This window comes from Cnephaeus nilssonii (genome assembly GCF_951640355.1).
Source record: "Cnephaeus nilssonii genome assembly, chromosome: 10".
In the NCBI taxonomy this organism is placed as follows: Eukaryota; Metazoa; Chordata; class Mammalia; order Chiroptera; family Vespertilionidae; genus Cnephaeus; species Cnephaeus nilssonii.
The window spans coordinates 18,514,987-18,535,370 of record NC_137081.1 but is presented as its reverse complement, the minus strand read 5'-3'; the positions used below and the strand labels follow the sequence as shown (position 1 = coordinate 18,535,370).

General features: G+C 37.3%; 1 protein-coding gene across 1 annotated transcript in view; it reads right to left on the bottom strand.

Annotated features, from left to right (window-relative positions):
• Positions 1-20,384, bottom strand: part of VWC2L (von Willebrand factor C domain containing 2 like) — a gene marked incomplete at its 3' end in the record, with an annotated part of 136,006 nt that overhangs the window by 99,021 nt on the left and 16,601 nt on the right. Inside the window, exon 2 of the mRNA XM_079781708.1 lies at positions 13,111-13,240. Within this exon, the coding sequence (XP_079637834.1) occupies positions 13,111-13,240 (130 nt within the window). The remainder of the gene's footprint in view (positions 1-13,110; positions 13,241-20,384) is intronic.

The window sequence follows — 20,384 nt, the reverse complement described above, 5'->3', positions numbered from 1 at the left end:
GCTCAGATCTTCAACATCCAAGAAGGGATTTATAAGTCTTAAGACAGCAATTATGTGCTGTGCTTGGTGGTTTGTCAAATGAACCAATTTCCTCCTGAGTCTTGCCTCTTTCTCTTCTACTGCAAATTCTTGTTCTCAGTGTTTGTCATTAAACTGAGTGATAAAATTAACCACTTTATAGTCTTTATATTTTATTACTTTTGTTCTTGCCATATAAATTTTCTTTCCCTGCTGATCTAGAGAAAATCTCTTTTAAAATTCTACTAGTCAGCTAAATCTTTTAAGGTGGTAAGTTAGGAATGTTTTAATGTACTTAGCTGAAAAGCATAATCAGAAAATGCATTATTAAATGTCATTTCTATTTTATGGTAAATAATAACCTCAGCACTATGAAAAGTACTAAGTGTTTGGAATCAGGAAAATCTGGATTTGAAAGGTAAATACATCATTAACGAGGTATTTGACACGTTATTTTATATCTCTAAACCTAATTTCCCTCATTTACATAAATGTTTGTATGTGGACATGTATGTTGGCAGGCTAGAAGAGGCACTATTTCTGATGGGTTGAAAAGGTGTTTAGTATACCTCAGATGATGCTGTATAGGGTGCTGATTACTTCACTCAGCTCAGGGACCGGACCGTTGCCTTTGCTAGGAGTGAAAACAGAATTCAATTAAGTCTTTTTTTTTTTTTTTTTTTTTACCATAATGCTGCATGAATTCTGACTTGAAAGGCTCCCATGTTCTCCTCTGCCCTGCAGCTTTAATCCTATGTTGCTTTTCTTTGTCATCTATCTCCATTCTTTTTATTTTTTTATTTTTATGTAAGTATAGTTAGTATATAATCTTACATTGATTAGTTTCGTGTGTACAATATAGTGATTCAATATTTTTATACCTTACAGTGTGATCACCCCACTAACTCTAGTAACCATCTGTCACCGTGACATCACAATATTATTGACTTCCCCATCCCCTTTGTATCCATCCCCCACCCCCTCCCTTCTGGTCACCATCCCTTTGGTGCCTGTTTCTTTGAGTTTGTTGTTTGTGTTTAGATTCCACATAGAAGTGAAACCATATGGTATTTGTCTTTCTCTGCTAGATTTATTTCACTAAAGAAATCATCTAATCCAAGCAGGCAGGACAAAGGGTGGAAGACACTGAGAAGCCCACCTCTTCAACACATGGCCTCAGTCCCTGCTGCTGTCTGTGTTGCCCCTAATTCCAACACAGAAAAAGATTTGGACACTGCACTGCTGACTATTTTGTTATTTAACAGCGCCAAAAACTGACTGGGCTGAGCCTTCCAGAAGGCAGGCGTCTTGCTTTATGGACCTCTCTGCAGAACCCATAAAAGTGACGGCGGGAGGAAGAGAGGACTCAGAGTTGGCTGTCCCCTACCCTGACAAGCAGCAGCATTTGTGGCTGCTCCAAGCCATCACCTCATACAAATGAAGCTCATGGAAGCAACATAAGTACTAGTGTGTGTGCAGGAACTTCCCATTTCCCTTTTCTCAACTGAGGGGTATCCAACCATAAAGATGTTTCCAAAGAGGTTTAGCATTTCTGATAGATTGATCTGAAGCAGCTCAGAGCTACGTTAAGTATCAGAGGTGCTACTGCCAAGAGCTTCATTCCTCAGCCACAGTGATCCCTGGAGAGTTCCCCAAGAAAAGATATCGGTTACAAGTTTCCTTTGTCCCTGTTTTATGCCATATTTCTGATTTCTTTTCCAGCTGCACAATTGCGTTTCTAGAATTAAATATCATGCCCTGTACTTAGTTGTTCTCCCTCTGCTTCATTACCAAGTCACATTTCCTGGATTTGTTTCATGTCATGTTAAGTTCAGTTGATTTCACCAAACCCTGACAAATCACATTTTAAGTCAATGTTCATGGCTTCCTTAAAAGTCCAATTCCCATTTTTAGATAAAATCTATCATTAAGGATAACACTAACTAAAGTATGACATTAATTTTGCACTAAAGTGACCCATACATTACATTATGTAGTTAAGGTAGTTCTTAAGAAACCGGCGCTTTCTGGGTCCATGACAAGATTATGAAGCAGTAAAAGGTTAAGTTGGACTTGGTTATCCTGGCAATCATCCTGTTTCTTTCTTTTTTTAAAAAAATGTATTTTATTGATTTTTTACAGAGAGGAAAGGGGAGGGATAGAGAGTTAGAAACATCGATCAGCTGCCTCTTGCACACCCCCTACTGGGGATGTGCCCGCAACCAAGGTACATGCCCTTGACTGGAATTGAACCTGGGACCTTTCAGTCTGCAGGCTGACGCTCTATCCACTGAGTCAAACTGGTTAGGGCCATCCTGTTTCTTCTAAGTCACCTCGATATACCTTCCATCAACATATGCACCGCTAATCTTAGTGGTCAACTACAATTAGTAAATAAATAATCTAATAGGCACCCCCTTCCCATTGCATGCTGCACCCTAGGCTCTCTATATGACTGACAACTCTTCTCTATGAAATAGAAGACTAGTACTTTTCAAGAGAGAACTTAAAATAACCCAGAGAATAAAATTTCCTATTTAATTACAGCTCTTCCAAAGGAACAATATGAGTGTTTGTTCATTTATTTAAAAATGTGCATGTATACGTATAATGTATTGTAGGTTGTGGGGATACAATAGTGAACAAAACAGACAAAAATCTTTGCCTGATGGAATTTATACTTGTGTGCAGGGGGGAGACAAGCAACTTAAATGTGTAAAATCTATATTATTCAGGTAACAGTAGGTGAGATGGAGAATGAAAAACAGGGAACAGGGTGGAAAGTGGTAGTTTTGAGTGTTACCTCATAGCTCCCAGAACTGTATGGGGATCAGAGTCCAGGCACTGAGGTCCTAGGCTTCTGAGGGGAGAGGTGTCTGAGACCAGTAGGGAAAAATTATCCTAAATATCTCAAGTCCAAAAGTGAGGGTGAGGCTGTAACTGTTGGCTGAAGAGGTGCTAGGACTTTTTCAGGAACACCTGGAGTTCTGGGTCCTTTTTTCCCCAGTGTCAAGGGAGGTAGAGGACCAAGAGGTTCCATCTTACCTGTAAGAAAGGGAATCTGGGAATCCGTGCCTGGGGGATGAGTCTGTTAGAGACTCTGGCTCCAGACCTCTGAAACTTTGAGGAAGATTGACTAAATACCTTCCTCGAGGCCTCCAGGCTCATCTTGTTCAAATGATTTTGAAGACATTTCAGATTCAAAGGTCAAGGCACACTGTTTATATTGCAACTCTGTTTGGCTTTTGTCTGACTGCACAAGGTTTACATTAATTGTTGGGAATGAATGGTGGCGGGGGGGGGGGGGGACGGGGGGACGGGGGGACAGGGCTTGCTCTGCACCTCTATCTCTGGAAAGCCTGTACATCTCCATGGTGATGCTGAAGTGAGGTACAGTGAGGACAACTTCCTCATGTGTCTTCATCAGAAAGGAGGTGTGGATGCAGCGAAACTCTTGATCTGTGCCTTCATCATCAGCAGTGACCCCTTTGGGTGCCTCTGAGAGCTATGTGGGTGTCTGAGCATGCAAGGAAGAGCTGGGGGTCATAATAAACGGCGATTCCACACTTCTGAAACCAAGCAGTTGGTCTCTCCCATGGCCAATGACATAAGCCTCCCTTAAAGAGGTGGGATTATTTTTCGTAGTTCATGAATCTTGGCAAGACTGAATGCCTTGGCTTGCCAGTCAGACCTCACCTCGCTTAATTATTCCAAGAATCCAATCCAGCTCCCAAGGAACCTGATCTTAATACCAATTGCCCTGTTAACTGCCATCCTTGGTTCACAGAGGTGTTCTAGTTGAGATTACTATATACAATCCTAAAAGTCAGCAATATTATACAAAAACATAATTGAAGAGAGGCTCAAAAGTAAAAGAGAAGGTGAAGTTAAGAATAGAAATGCATTGCCATTTCTGGAAGATATAGTCAACACATTGCCAAGTTACTAGTTTTGAGCCAGACTACCTTGAGGTTATATGAATGTTTAGGAAGAAGATAATGAGTACATTCATGCTTGTTACTCTTCCTCTGGTCTCTCAAGTGCCCTGTGAGGTGATAAGCTGAACAATAAAGTACTACACAGCCCGTGAAGGAGTGAGTGCAACTATCGAATATGTCTGTTCCCATGGGAGTAAGTGTGTGCTTTGTGGGAGGACCGGACTGGACATCCTAAAGCTTTCTGTAGGGAAAATACAGTCCCTAAGCTTTTCTTGATGTGGAGGAGGAAAACAAAAAAGTTCATGTTTTTGCATGTGTTGGCCTTCCTTTATTTTCTGAAGGACCGGGTAGTCCTGATAAGTGAAAAAGAGATGTGATTAGAAGGAAATGAATATGGCATTAATTTTCATTGTGTCAACATTGTACAATAATGCTTTTGAAATCTAATTTGCTGATGCATTAAGAAGGAATCCTGTTGGTTTAAGACAACATAAATATCAATATTTCCTTTCATATTTTGGAGGAAGCTCTATGAAAGCAATAGGAAATTATTGTTTGTGGCTCATTAAAATAGCTATTTATAATTATTCTGTTTTGACATCTACTTTATATGAATATGATAATTCTGACCTTCAGTTATGGAGTCAATGAAATGCAGATTTTGAAACTGCTTTTGATAGGTTGTGCTTTCATCACGAACTATTTTCAGGGGCTCTGTAGAAAATGAATATGTTGCCAGAAAATTTTTCATCTTCAGTGTGTTTGTTTTCAATGTCTTTGTTTCACTTGTTACTAATTATCTACCTCAGAGGAAGTGAGAAAATATCAAATTAAGGTGAGATACTTGCATCTAATATTCAAACCTAAAAGGCTGATTCTGCAAGATAGCCTCATGAAAATATCAATGGATAGACTTAAGTGAATATTTTAACAATTGTCTTCATAGGTGCATAAAATGGGCAATGAGGTTTGTCCAAATGCTTTATAAGAAATTTCAAGGTAAGGAGTTGAAAGTCAAGTGGTAGGATTATTAGTTGGTTAATTAATTTATAGAGTACAAATTGCAACAAGGAATTATAGTGCAATTTCTGAAAAGTAACACATCATTGATTATTTAATTAAATTACAACAGTAGTGAGAAAATTTACATAATCTTTTAAAGAAATTTTTCTGTTTTCTCTTTTAAATCATAATTTTAAATTATAAGGATAATACATATCTGTTGTAGGAAATGTAGACAATATGGGTTAGCAAAGGGAAGAAAGTAAAAATCATCCATTAGCTTACTGCTCAGAGTTAAGTACCATTAACTTTTTGAAGTATTTTCTTCCAGTCTTCTTTATACATATGATATATATTCTTTTTAAACAAAAAATAGGATTATCTATCTATCTATCTATCATCTATCTATCAATCATCTATCCATCCTTCTGGCCTACTAGTTTATTTTAATACTCTGAACATGGATTGTGTGTGTGTAGAGGGTATTCTTAATTTTTTAAATAATATTACTTGTAATGTTCTCTTAGTAGTCAGTTCATATATTCTATAGTTTTTCCATAAGAACACCTCATTGTTGAATATTTAAGTATTAGGTTTTCTAAGTTTTTGCTATTATAAAAAACTCTGTAATAAATATCTCTACATACACATTTTTATACTAGAGGCCTGGTGCACAAATTCATGCATGGATGGGGTCCCTCGACCTGGCCGGCAACTGGGGCTGTCTCACCCAATCCCAATCAGGGCCATCGGAGCCGGCTGGCTGGAGGAAGGGACCACAAGAGGTTGGCCGGCCACGGGAGGTTGGCTGTGGGAGCACAATGACCACCAGGAGGAAGTTCCTGTGTTAAGCATCTGCCCCCTGGTGGTCAGTGCACATCATAGCTACTGGCTGGTTGTCCGGTCATAACAGTCGCTTAGGCTTTTATATATATAGATACTTACTAATTATTTCTAGAAGTGACATTGCTGGATCAAAGTGATTTTCAAGTATACAAGCATATCCTATGTCAATATAACAGTTTTATCTTCTTTCCAATTCTTCTCTTCCAATTCTTTTTTTTTCTAATTAAATTAGGTAGTTCATATCTACTCTCTGTTTAAAATTTTAAATAGTGGGCATTGCTATCTTATTCCTGAGTTTATGAACAATGCACTCAGTGTTTTTCTTAAACATTATTCTCTCTTTTTGGCCTGAGGTAGATATAATTTATCTTGTAAAAATTATCTGCTTAGTCTTATTTGATGAATAGTTTTTGCCAATAGTTTTTGCCGATTTATGTCTAATGTCTTTATGAATATATAGAAATAATAATATGATCTTTCTCTTCAATTTATTAATATAATAAATTATATTAAGAGAGTTCCTAATCTCTGAAAGCCCAATATTTTTTCATAAATTTGATACCAAAACTCAGTTGGAATGGAAACTGGCCTAAGATGATGCAAGATTCCATATTTATTCAGTCTCTGTAGTATAATCTATATATATGAAAGTCCAGTGACTGAATGGCAGAATGACCAGAACGACCGGAGCGACCAGTCTCTGTGATATGCACTGCAGCAGCCAACTGACCCTATCAGGGCCTGATCAGCCCCCCCAAACTCCCGGGGCCTCTGCCCCTGGCCATCCCTGCCCCCGATCGCTGCCCCCACGCCTCTCTCCCGTTCTGAGGTGCCAAAGAGCTGCCCTGAGACCTGGGGGGAGGGCTTGGTTCTTGGCTGTGCTCCTCCAGACCTCGAGAGCACCAAATTACAAATGTGGCTGCCACGAGGGAAGCCCGGCTGGGAAGTGGGAGGAACACACAACAAAGAGGGTGAGAACTGAGGAAAAGCCTGCCTGGAAGAACCCACACTAGGGACAGCCACCCCCGCCACCCCCAACTCCAGCCCAGCCCCGAAGGCTGCCTGACAGACGCTATTGCAAGGCAGGTGTGGAGAGGGTTCCTTGGGCATAAAAGGGGGGCGCACGGCGACCCCTGCATGCCATCGCTGCCCCTCACGAACTTGTGCTCACTGCCGCGCCACCACCCACCTGCACCACAGCCACTGCCTCCTCGTGCTCACACTGTCACCTCCTCCTGTGCTGCGCCCCTGGCTGGCCTTGGGCACCCCTTCCCACCCTGCCCTGCCTCCACCTGCTTACAATGATTGGGATGAACAGGACAGGCTAGCCCAGCCTGCAAGCGCATTCCCTCACCTGCCTGCAGCCCCTCCTTCCGGCCGGCCCTGCCCCGGTTCCCCCCCTTCGATTGGGGGCAGGGTCGGCCAACCTCCTGCATCCCCTCGCCCCTACTGGCCTGGCCTGATAGCCCTCATCAGGGCAGGCCAGTGGACCCTACCTGTGCATGATTTTGTGCACTGGGTCTCTAGTTATTGTATATTTTGTTGTAGAAATGTTAATGTTATTGACTAAAGAATATTGCACTATACCCTCTGGCAATGTAATATATTGTACCATATATGAACCCCACCTCCTCTATAAAATTCACAACCCAAGAACTTTAGATTGGGGATTTAGTATTTTAATAGTTCTTAATTACTAATCAAAAATAAGGTTGCCCTCTACTGCCTTTATATTAGTGTATAATCTTTGATTTGTATTAATATTATACAGCAGGGAAAAAGGAGAAATGGAAAATTTTGTTCTGTTTCTCCTCTGGAAGAGGTTAAGTAACATATTTATTTTTGCTTTAAAGGATTGCTATAACCTTTCAAATTATAAAGTACAATAGCTTCTTGAAAATTCACTTAATTTAAAGGCCCATAAAATAAAAAGTCAAAGTTTCCTGCTTCTACATTCTCACTTCTATTCTTCTGATCGCTGTTAAATATTTGCAGTGTATTATTCTAGAACTTGCTCTATGTCGCATACAAAAATAACAAAAAGTGCTTAAAAATAAAAAATTAGCCTCGGCTGGTGTAGCTCAGTTGGTTGGAGCATAATCCTATACACCAAGAAGTGGCAGTTCCATTCCTGGTCAGGGCACATAGCCAGGTTGAGGGTTCCATCCCCAGTCCGATGTGTGTAGAGGCAACTGATTGATGTTTCTCTCTCACATTGATGTTTTTCTCTCTCCCTTCCTCTCTCTCAAATCAATATTTTTTAAAATTGCACAATTAAAAAAATAAAAATTAACCTAATTTATTAGTGAGGCTTAACAGTTTCATATCTTTTAAACATCTGTAATTTGTTTGTGAACTCCGTTTGTGTACTTTTCTGCTGTTTTTATTAACTCAATTTGTAAGGATTTAAAGTTCTAAAGAGATTATCTCTTGTTGCCCCTCCCTTTACCTTCTTATTACTACTCCCTACAAGTAATCATTGAATCATTATTGATGTTCTATTGTGTAGCCATTTAGCTCTTTTTCTATGTACAAAAAATTTAATATTTATTTAAAATTATATATCTGTTAACAGTAAAATGTTTTAAATATATATATATATATTACTTAAAATGTATGCATTATAGATAGGATACATTATTATATTATGTATAAAATAATATGTAATCTACTATACACTGCTTGCTTATTTTACACAACAGTAGAAAATGTCAGTAAGGTCCTTTTAAAGGCTGAAATAGACTTCATTACTCCATTGAAGGTCTATTACATTTTCTCTCACCCTTCCACTCCTAAAACGCAGTGAAAATTTAGGACATGAATGTGGGACAAAGTACAAGAGCTGGAATTGCCTCCTTTCCCCTATGTCACATGAAAATTGTGATGGAAACCACCTTCCTAACAATTGATCTAACATTCTCAGGCCTTAATATGTTTGCCAACATCATCAGTCTCAAATATTATCATTACAATATTGGAATCTCTTTAATTTCTAACTCCTTGATCCCTTGTGAATTTAAGCAAATTGCCATGTATTTACCAGACATTTGGTTTTCTTCTGTGAATTTCCTTTATATGCCCTTTGCTCCTTTCCTTCCTCCCTGTGGAACTGTTTTCCTCTTATTTCAAGGAGCTCTATGGATATGAAGGATATTAACAAATACGTGAGTCAAACCTTTTCTCCTAAGTACCTCTAAAAGGCATCTGATGCTTGTAAAGTCTCCCCTCTTTCCTATTTCCCCCTCCCTTTATTGTCTTCGTTCCATTTGACCTTTTGGCTAGTCTGTTTCCTGCTTTATTTGTTTCACTACTAAACTAGAAGAGAGTAAGGGATATGGAATTAAATATTTGAACAGGGCTTATGACAACTTTAGCTTAGTTAGAAAAGATATGAAAATGCCTCACTTAGTGTGTATGGAGGATTTTGTGGGTGTTTCCTCTTTATTACAATTTTTCATGAAGTGACTTTTCCCTCAGAACCATGAATAATGACTGAATATATATCCCAGCAAAAACATAGAGCTGGCTGACATACTGGCTGATGAAATGTAAAAAATGCAGTTTGTGGTTCAGATGCCCCGATGATCATATATTTTAGTAGTCAAATGTATGATCAGTTACCAAATATTTGAAATATTTATATGATACTCCAAGGTAGAATGTTTTCTTCAAGCAGATGCTGTGCTAATCTATTTTTTTTCATATTATAAAAACAAACAAAAGAGTATTCATTAATTCACAGGGAAAGGATTGGGACTGAAAGATAGGTCAAAGTAATATTATCTTGGGGACAGAAAAACAGTCTGGAAATGTCATACCTTGCAGGAGGCATTTGGGTTACTAGCTCTTGCAGGTGTATGGAGCAGGGAGAAACAAATGCTTAATGATACTTTTAAAAACAATACATTTTTATGTTACTGTGTTAATTCCCCCAATCTTTCCCAAATAAATAATTACTGTCCTCCTGCTCCTCCTGGCTTGTGTTTCCTTAATGATTCTATTTTATTCTGACCAAATGGAGAGTTGTTATTTGGTGCTAAACTAACTTTAATTTAATGGACTATATTTTATGGCATGGTTATATTCATTGATAACCATTGAAAAGCTTGCTTGAGGTAATCATTAAGACCAGAAAATTGAAATTTTCCTCCCCCTCCCAAACATCGTATGAGAAAAATGTTACAAGTATATGTAATTAAATTTATTCATAAAAATTACATTATGGAGAATAAAGATGGGCTATCATTGCTTATTTAAGGAACATATTACTTTGTACTTTATAATATTTTTAAAAATACTTGCATCTAAAAATAATTGTTATTTTCATTGGCAACTACTGTTTTCTGGAAAACCATACATGTCCATGTACTTCTTTGCTTTTTTGTTCTTAAATAATCTGAGAAAAAAAGATTTTTATATTAGCTGAATATTGAGTTTTAATATTAGGTGTGGTAGATTCTATTGCTTTAAACTTTCATTTTATATGTTTAATGCCTCTTGCTCTTGGCAAATTATAATTCAGGAAAGCAGAAAAATCTAGTATGCAAAATCTAGTATTTGGCAGCCAAGATAAGCAGCATTAATGCAAACTGAAAATTTTCAATATTTATGAAGAATTTTAAAACGTATAATATGTGATTGGGCTATTTACAAATTAAGATCTAGTGCCTCTACATTTTCCACAGGGTTGATTCTTATCTTGTTTTTACATATAAGAAAATAGTAGTATCCTTTAAAAATAGCTTACATTATAATGAACAAACCAGTCTTGTCATATAGAATGAGACAGGATTATCTTGTATTGGAAATTTAGAAAATTGTTCTAGATCTATTTTGTCATAGTGAACATCTGTTTCCCGTCACCTTTTCTTTACATGGGTGATATGTTTCTGTTTTCTGGGCTAGGCTTCCAGTGAGGGCAAGCAAGACTAGGCTCAGTCTGTTGTCTCATAAAATACTGGTAACCCTGGTGGACATAAGCATTCTCTAGTGGTCCTTAGTATGCTCCTCTTAGCAATGATTATACTGTACTTTGGGGCACAAGTGACTAATTACTGGAATTTAATAATTAAAAAAAGATAATTTCATAACGTTATAGTACAAGAGTTAGTATTTCTGCTAACTCTAATGTAGGCTCATTTCCCTTATTTAAAAAGGAAAAACATTTACTTGGAAATGGTAAGAGAAAACAGAATTGGTTGTTTTGTAGTGCTTCATGAACTAAAATTTGGAAAATTTTACTGATATTTCTTGTTCTATTAACATATGCTCTTCAGGAATACTAATGGATTACTAATTGAACTAATTGAACAATTCAAGTCCATTAATTGTTTTTGTACAAAGAGGGTTTCATTTCAAGACAAATTCCTACTCTGGCAAGCAATAGATTGAAATAGGATAATCTTGGCGACAGATTACGTATGACTAGCTTATAGTGGCTGATTTAACATTTGACATGGAAAGTAACCCTGGATATATTATAGGCTTTGGTGTGGCGTAACAGGGAGATGTGGCAGATGCATGTGTAAAAACTCTATTTTAAATGCATGGTCTTGTATGGTTTAATTCTGTGAGTATTCTGAGTATGTCCATACAAGAGATTTTAATTGGAAGCATAATTTCATTTACCCTAAATGTAAAAACAAAGCCAACCAGGGCTGCTTAGGGAAGAGAGAATCCTCAAGGACCTATTTAGACAGTTGCTTCCAGAGAGAGAAAAAAAAGTGTTCAGTCAAAGACTTGTCAATCCTAATTGTAAAGATTGATTAGGTAGCTGATTTTTTCTTCCTTCTGTCCTTGGAGAAAATGAAAAATAACAGGTCCTCTTCCACTTTACACTAACCATTCATATACTTTATGACAGTTAGGTTTCCCTGGAGCCTTCTCTTCTCCAGGACAAATTATGCTAACTCCTTCAGTCTGTCCTCATAGGTCCTATTTTCCAACCATTAAATCATTGTAAGGTTCTCCCTGTACCTTTTCCAGTTTCTTCAAAATCCCTTTAAAAATATAAAGTCTTAAATTTTACATCTTTAGCTATATTAGATAGATTAGAATGCCAGGGGAATATTTCTTTCCACATTCTACGTCGAAGAGATCGTTACTATGACACAGGTCAGTTGGGTGTTAGGGAAAAGAAGAAAAAGAGAAGCCAGGTGAGCAGTTTAATATTCAACTCATTGGGTTTATATGATCAGAAAGAGTAAAAACTGGGTCTGATAATGTGTCATAGGATTCTTTGTAAGCTTTTTGGAAAGATACTAAAACATAAAATTACTATAAAATCAATCAGGCTGCTTTTGAGTTTTCTTTAACTAAATAACCAGATACTCCTCTTTACTAATTATAATTCTGCAAAGTAAAACATTAGTATGTGAACTAACATTATGTCAAATTCAGGACCCCAAACATGTGAAATAGAGGATGATGAGCCCTGCTAACTCAAGAGAGGGCATGGGGATTCCGCGTTAGAGTGACCTCACCTTAATTAAGAGCTAGAAGCACTTTTTTTTTTCCAAGCAGATATTAATGCCAAGAGGGGACATTTGTGGAGTGTTACCAAGCAAAGCTTTATTATTGGGTAGTACATGACCAGTAAGAAGAGCATGATATTGGCTTAGCTGACATGCTGTCCTGGGTTTATGGCCTGGCATTTTCTTCTCTGCAGCATCACCTTGATTTGGGGTAATGCTGTAGTAATTTCTACCTTTCCATTGCATGGGGCCAAAAAGATCTCATAAACCAAATTCCCCTCTATAATAATTACTATGAGAGCAAGATTCCATGGTAATAAAATCCTAGAATAAAAACCCTAAAGTTTCTAGTGTTTTCTTACTTCAACTTAAGTGCATTAATAATTGAATTCTGTATTTAGTTGATAATGTTAAACCTAAAGTCTTATCTATACCAAACGCAAAATACCTGGCATTTATCCTCTCTACTCTGGGTTATTCACTATGAAATAGGTAAACTGCTTCATAGACCCCACGAGAGAGAAATTCAGTCACTATGAAAAGACGGTACTTATCCTTTCCAATATCCTCCTTATCAATCAACAATAAGTAATAGGCATCACAACAAAGTTGGCTTACAAAAGCTTTAGTTCCCCCAATTGAATGCTTCATGATTCACCCGTTGCTGGTTTATTTTCACTTTAGGATGGGATAAAAATATAAATTGGCCATGCCCATGTTGAAAAAAACCACAGGCCGATCTTAGAGGGCTCTTGCATTGAATGGTGTGCAGAGGTGAAATATTTGTATTTGGCACTAACCCCTCTTTGAAAGCTAATGCAGTATGGTCTTACCATTTTTGCAGACAGGACAACATTGTTCTGGTTCATAGACTGGGTTGACACACTCAGGAACTGCGCAGTCTGCTACAACACAGTGAACTTCATTGCTGGGCTCACAGCGACACCATTCACATGGAGAGGGCTAGGAACAAATCTAAAATTAGCCCCTTTTCTCCTATAACTTAATGCTTGCACATTCATATGCTGTCAGAAGACAAAACATTAGTGTTTATATTGGCTTTACTGTATTAACTCCATTACCATGTATATGATCATTCTTCCCCAATGGAAGGCAACCTAGACTTCCAAGCCATGGTAGGTTGTCATGTGCATCTCAGGTTGCCAGGAGCAACTGGGCATTCCTGTATGACTTTCCTGCCTATGCTCCTACTTTCCAAAGACCATTTTGGACAACTTATATGTCACCTCCTGGTTTTGTTTCCAGATGGGCTGATTGCCCTGCCTTCCTCTCATAAAGAGGAATGAGACTGGAACACGTGAAATAAGTTTTTTGCCATTCATCATTTTTCTTCCTAAAAAAATTACTGAGAAACAAGAACATGGTAAGTGGACATTCTTACCCTTTTTATGAACTTTTTTCCCCCCAGCTAACCTAGACATTAAGTGACTTTTTTTTTTTCCAATGTGAATTTTAGAGGATATTGCATTTGGGATGCAAACATCCAGGCACTGCCTCTTGGAAAATTTAGTGAATACCTTGCATCTTGCCTGCTTACTTTTATGAACTAAAATCCATCAGCTTAAAAAGGCCACTCTTAACTTATAAAGCCACTTTTTAAGATTCAAAGACTCTAAAAATAGAGCTGAAAAATGATTTATGTAGGGGGACAATAAATTGATTGTAAATTGTAATTGAAAAAGAAAAATAAATCAGAAAGCTATTTTGTCTTCAAAGTACTTACCGACCAAGAGTGAGTTTGGGGTTTTGTTTCCTTTTAGAAACTCCTTATACCACAGAAAATCTTAAGCAGTGTCCTCTCTATGACTTTTCAGATTCTTTACAGGTTCTAGCTCTCCTTTCTCATGAAACAGAGGTTTCGAATTCTGGGATGACAACTTGGAGGTCTTAGAAGTTATGCATGTCTGTGTATCTCAAATCAAGCCATTTGTTTCCAGAAAATTCTGCCTCCATCTCTAGGCCACAGTCTCTCTCTTCCAGACTGTTAGTTAAAGCCCTCTGCCTTTGTCTCAGTGGCTATTGTCCATACCACTGTCTGCTCTTATTTCTTCTGGAACTTGAAAATTGGGGTAATATCAGTGCTCCTGGACTCCGGTAGCCTTGGGGGATGGGGTGTTGGTAGAAATCTTTCAACTAATTATTTTAAAAAGTAAATTTATATTTGCTTTCTGCTTGAAGAATTATTTTAATTTCAAATTTAGTAGGAACAAGAGAAGTATACACAGAATCTGTGGGAAAATATTGCTACTTCTTAACATGGTTATAAGTTCATTGAAAGGCAGAGTTAAGGGCTTTACCATGTGGTGAGTTGTGTTAAGTATTTCAGGATAATTTATTGGATTATCCCTAAAGCTGGGATATCCCTAAAGCTTCTCCACTGAATAATCTCAGTACATGAAGGAAAAGCTTTGAAACCACAGCACACTATTTGATGGAGGGAATGTTTAATGAGGAAACAGTGTGAGAGATGGACATTCTTGCTGCTATACTGTTCCGTTATGATATCTTACCTTTCCAAGCAAAATTGTCAGGTGTCCCCCTTTCCTTGATTAACTGCAAAGTAGTGGTTTTGCACAGCCTTCTTAAAGTACAGAAGGACTTGGCCTGCATTTCTTGCTAATATGAGAGAAAAAGGAGCCACTAGTATCATCGCTTCCATACCCTGTCCTTCCACAGCTATGATCCTTTCTTTTGCCAAAGGAGGGGCTGATCTGTGTGACTCCAATGGACTGATTCTGGCATTAAAAACCTCAAAGACGCCCTACATGTTCCCATGCAAAACGTTTCCCTCAAAGTAACTGTGATCTTTCAGAAAGATCTGTTGGATGACTAGATTCCCAACATAGACTGATGAAGATTACTATCCTAATTCAAACAAGAGCAAGAATGCTATTCTGTGCACTTCCCTCAGAGGAGTTTATTTTTCAGTGATTTGTACATTCTTCATGCATGCCAGGTCCTCAGGAATAACCATTAGCCACGAAATAATTGAATTATACAGTGTAGATATTTCCTGCTAAGAAGGAGATTTCACTAACTAGGATGGTAAGTGCATAAAGAGATTATTATGGAGCCGAAGATGTGAGTTAGTAGAAAATTGTAGTAGGCTAAGGTTAGGTTGCCACATGGCTCATGTTCCTGGAGCTCCGCATCTTCAAGTCTTGGAGGCTGGTAGCTACACCTGGTATCTGGGAAAAGCACTGACAGATACTGGTCCTGCAAAGACCCTGGGGCATCTGCCTGACATTGGTGGAGGCTGGATGTGTGTGGACTGGAATCCTGAGAAACACTCTGTGTAAGAGCTAAGTCCACAAGGCTTCCTGGTAAATGTATGCCTGATTTTCTCTTTCTTTGTCTTTCTTTCTTCCTTCCTTCCTTCCTTCCTTCCTTCCTTCCTTCCTTCCTTCCTTCCTTCCTTCCTTCCTTCCTTCCTTCCTTCCTTCTTTCTTTCTTTCTTTCTTTCTTTCTTTCTTTCTTTCTTTCTTTCTTTCTTTCTTTCGACTGTTTTTGAAGGGAATTTGAGTAATCAGAAACATAAATTGGAAAAATAAAAATGTCACCCTAGCCATTGGCAGATACTACATTTTCCTGAAACTGGCTTTATTCATATACCACATTCATTTGTCCCTTCTTGGCCCAGAATCTCTTGTCTGAAACAAGTTATTTCCGCTTTTCTTTTCATTCAGGTTTTTTTTTCTTTCAAATAATGTCTGTTTCAGTCTTATTTCTTCTCATTTTAAGCCTCTTGGGCTCCACTCCTTCCCCTCTTAACAGTCCATCAAATTTAACCCATTGGCCTCCCTCTGCAGCCCCTCTGCCTTTTGCCATTCTCTCTCATGTGCTCTCCAGTTCAGACACCCTCTTTCCTTGCCCAATGTGACTTCCTTCACTGCCCTGAAAACACGTTGCTTAAACATCGAGAAGTTCCCTAGGAGTGAGCAGTGAGCTACTTGGACATTAATTTCAGACTTTAAAAATCCTTTCCACCAAACAGCATACAACTGTGAAAGGTTTGGTGCTTTGAATAAATCTTTACATCTTAAGCACTGAGCTGGTTACAGATTTCCCTTTATCAGACTCTTCAATATGAAAACTATAGATTAAATCTGAAAACATCCCAGTAAAACCAAAGATTAAACAATAAAGTTATTCTTAGCGGAACAGAGGACACTGAAATAAGTACTTGGGGAAAATTACTCTTACTAGCTTTTTTGCAGAGGAACATGTGAATTATGTCTGCTACATGGCTTTAACAGCCAGAGATTTGGGAAGATGATTAAATGACACCATCCTAAAATTTTATACCAGGAAAATCTATTCCTAGAAATGTCAAGGAATATTTTACTTCTATGAAAGGCTTCAAACATAAAGTAACATTCACTATATATACACCTATGTGCCTTAACAGAAATCTTAATTGAAATTAGGTTTCAAGGTCAAATTAATTTGTTGCTGAATATTCGATGATCTGAGTATATTACTGTTATGAATCCCTATACCTCCAGCTTAGTGTTTTGAATATGAAATATGGGACTCTTTTTAAGCAGAAACCTGACATTTTATCTATAGTTCCTGCTATCACTGAATACATTTGCATGGCAAATCCAAACGTTGCCCCAGCTGCCCCAAAATTTCAAATGGTTTTTCTGATATATATTTATAATTGAGTAAAAGGAGACTCTTAAATATTGGCTTAGTGACTAGAATTCCAATGTTCCTTCTTGGTATTAGAATGGAAACATGGCGATATTCATTGTTTTCAAAGTGGTTAACTTCAAGACCTTGATGCTGAAATCCATTGTTGCTGTCTGTGACTTTTGAGGATTCTTGGAGAATTGGAGGAGAGGTACCAGAATCCTGGAAACAGTAGATTGCTCCATAATGCTTTAAAGTGGAAAACATAGAATGTGAACCAGTAACTTAATTACTGGAATAACTGAGTAATTCCTGAGAAATTGTTAAATATATTCTTTGTGAGAATTTGGAAGCTAACACCAGACTATTAGAACATGTTATAATAGACTGGTGATGCAGAGTTCTCCTAATGTTTATAAAAAATGTACATTTATTTTGTATTTTGTATCTGTACCTGCGGAAAGCCTGGATGTTTGGTCCATGCATCAGTACCTCATGGAATCATTATTTATGTGGTAACTGCTATTGGCATTGTTCATAGAGTGCCAGGAGGATATGGTAACAGTCTATAAGATTTGTTGTACGAATTCAAGCCTCAGAGTGACAAGGTTCATAGTAGTATTCAATTTTCTATTTTAATTTGATGAAGTTTAAGATAACAATGTTCATACAAGTTGAAGAACTCTAAATTAGAAAAAAAAAAGAAAATAATATTTCACTTAGTTGGCTTTGGGTGGTATGGTAACATGGTTAAAAGCAAGTTCTTTATAACCATGCTACTTGAATTCTAGTCTTAAATGCTTTACTTACTAGCTGGGAATCTTTGGAAAATTACATAACCTTGATGCGCCTTAGTTTCTTAATCTACAAAATGGGAATAACAGCATTACCAACTTCATAGCTACTGTGAAGTGCATAAAAATCTATAAAATATTATAACTATCATCATCATCATCATTGCATTCTTAGTGAGAACTTTTTTGAAAAAAAATTCAAAAAGTATACAATTGGAAGCATAAGTGTTTAAAAGAATATTTAGCTTATTTCTCTTATTAAAGTGTAATCTGATTGCAGAGGTGGTTGTGATAAAGTGTTTTTTTAAAAATATATTTTTATTGATTTCAGAGAGGGCGGGAGAGGGGGAGTGAGATAGAAATATCAATGATGCAAGAGAACCATTGGTTGGCTGCCTTCTGCACACCCCCCACTGGGGATAGAGCGTGCAACCCAGGCATGTGCCCTGACTGGGAATCAAACCATGACTTCCTGGTTCATAGGTCAATGCTAAACTGCTGAGCCACACTGGCCGAGCACTTGTGATCAAGTTTTATAGGACTTGGTTTGCTGGTGGTGGTAGGGGAGGGTGGTTGTGAACTAATAGAATTAATCGTGTCAGAAACACATTAACAATTATTAGAAGCCTCTAGATAAAGAATGATTGTGAGTGGTTAAAATTACCATTAAAAGTCACCCAGAAAAAGAAAAGCAACAAACTTATTTTATTTTCCTGATTTCTCATCATTTAAATGTCAATTCAAATGCCCTCCCTCTCTCCAGGGCAGTTGGCCCTGACTATCCCTCTATCATCTCCTTCCATCATGCTGTTCATCCAGGGTGCCAATCAGTTCATGAAATCACCTTATGAATTTGTTTATCCTTTATTTATTCTTATCTGCTTTCCCTACAGATTATACACTTCTAATATAGTATGTTGTTCATTGCTATATTCTCAGCACCAAGAAGGCATCTTAGCTCATGCTAAATTCCCAATAAATAGCTGTTAACATATGCACAGTCATTTATGCATTATTTACATTTTCTTATTTGTTAAGCCATACCTCTGGGCAGCTCCATCTGTGTTCAAGGGCACTTTAGGGGGAAAGGTTTCTGACTATGACTTGGGAAATAACTATTTGAGTTTCAATATTATGGCAATGAACATAAACTCACTCTCTGAAGGGAATTTGAAATTCATAATATCTATTGTGTGGATCACAAGGTAAGTAAATCTTCAATCACCCCATTGACTGGACTATCTAGCAGATGATTGCAGACTTTTACTGCACTAGAAAAATACCATCATAACTAAATCTACGACAAGAATACGTGTGGAGGAACTGCTGGGGAGACTAAAAAACTCTAGTCTCCTTTTATAATGTGTGTCAGGTTTAATGGTTGCTTTTGGAACAAAATTATTTTAGTGTATTATAAAATATTTTTTTATAAGAAAGCCCAAATTTTAAACATGCTCATTCTACTAAAGGGCAGGTTAGCATACAAAGTCTAACAAAGCTCATTCTGAATGTTCTGAGAAACAGAACTTGTTTTCCAGGAAGCCCTTTGTGCCTATTGTTGAAGGCTGAAGGGACAGAATATATTCTAAGTGCTATGTTGCAGCATCCTAATGGTATCATGTGTGCTTTGGGACATGTGATACTAGATGTTGGACACCATGTGCTCTATGTCTTTGATAATTGTCAAAAATTATCAAAAAGAAGATAGCTTTGATTGCTTCTGCAAAAACTTCCCATTAAACAACTATTTAAAATCTGATCTCTACCAAGGAAAAGATACTGCTTTAAGAGGCACTCATCTTTTAGAGATAATTTATGGCATAAATTTCATCACTTTATGAAACAAATCTCATTACTTTCAAGCTGTATGAGAAATTTGGAAGATGCTATTTCAAAGTTGCTGATGCCTGTCAGGAATCTCACTGTTCACTTCATTAAAATATACATTAAATTACAGAGTACAAGGATATTTAGCACCCACTGCCATTCTTGTAGCCAGTAATTTGCATGCGGCTGGCGTCCCCTAATAATCAATGGATCTAATGGGTTTTAACCAAATTTTACCATCATGTGAAAGAAGACCCATCAGATTACTGAATAAAATGCTCCTCGGTGTCCTATACTAATGGGATCGTTGTGACCTCTCCAGTGATCTGCCCTAGTGACTGGAGGATGTTTGAAATACAGAGGTCACAAGTCTTATCAAATTGTGAACACAGAGCTGGGACTTCTTTAAGAATTTTACTACTGTTGAAGAAAATAAAAAATCAGATGCATAATTTTTTTTATAACCATCACTGCTGGTAACCAGCAAATGTGTATTCTGGTTATCATTTGAATAACAAGTTAAATTGTAGCTGTTCTGGCTTTTTCTGAGTAGTGGTATTTTGAAAATATATTCTGGAACATTATTTCTAGGAGTCTGTTAAAAACCACTTCTTGTTTGTTAAAAATGCAAACATTTTAGCCAAGTGATTGTAAAAAATGCACACAGCTAAGCCTATGTAGATATTATAAACCAGGTAGGTGATAAACAAAAATTCAGAAATATAAAATGCAAATTTAAAAAATTATTTACTTGGCATATTTATTAAATGTAGGATAAACCAAGATGAACTACGTATCTAGCTTGCCCTCAATAAATGACAATCTAAAAG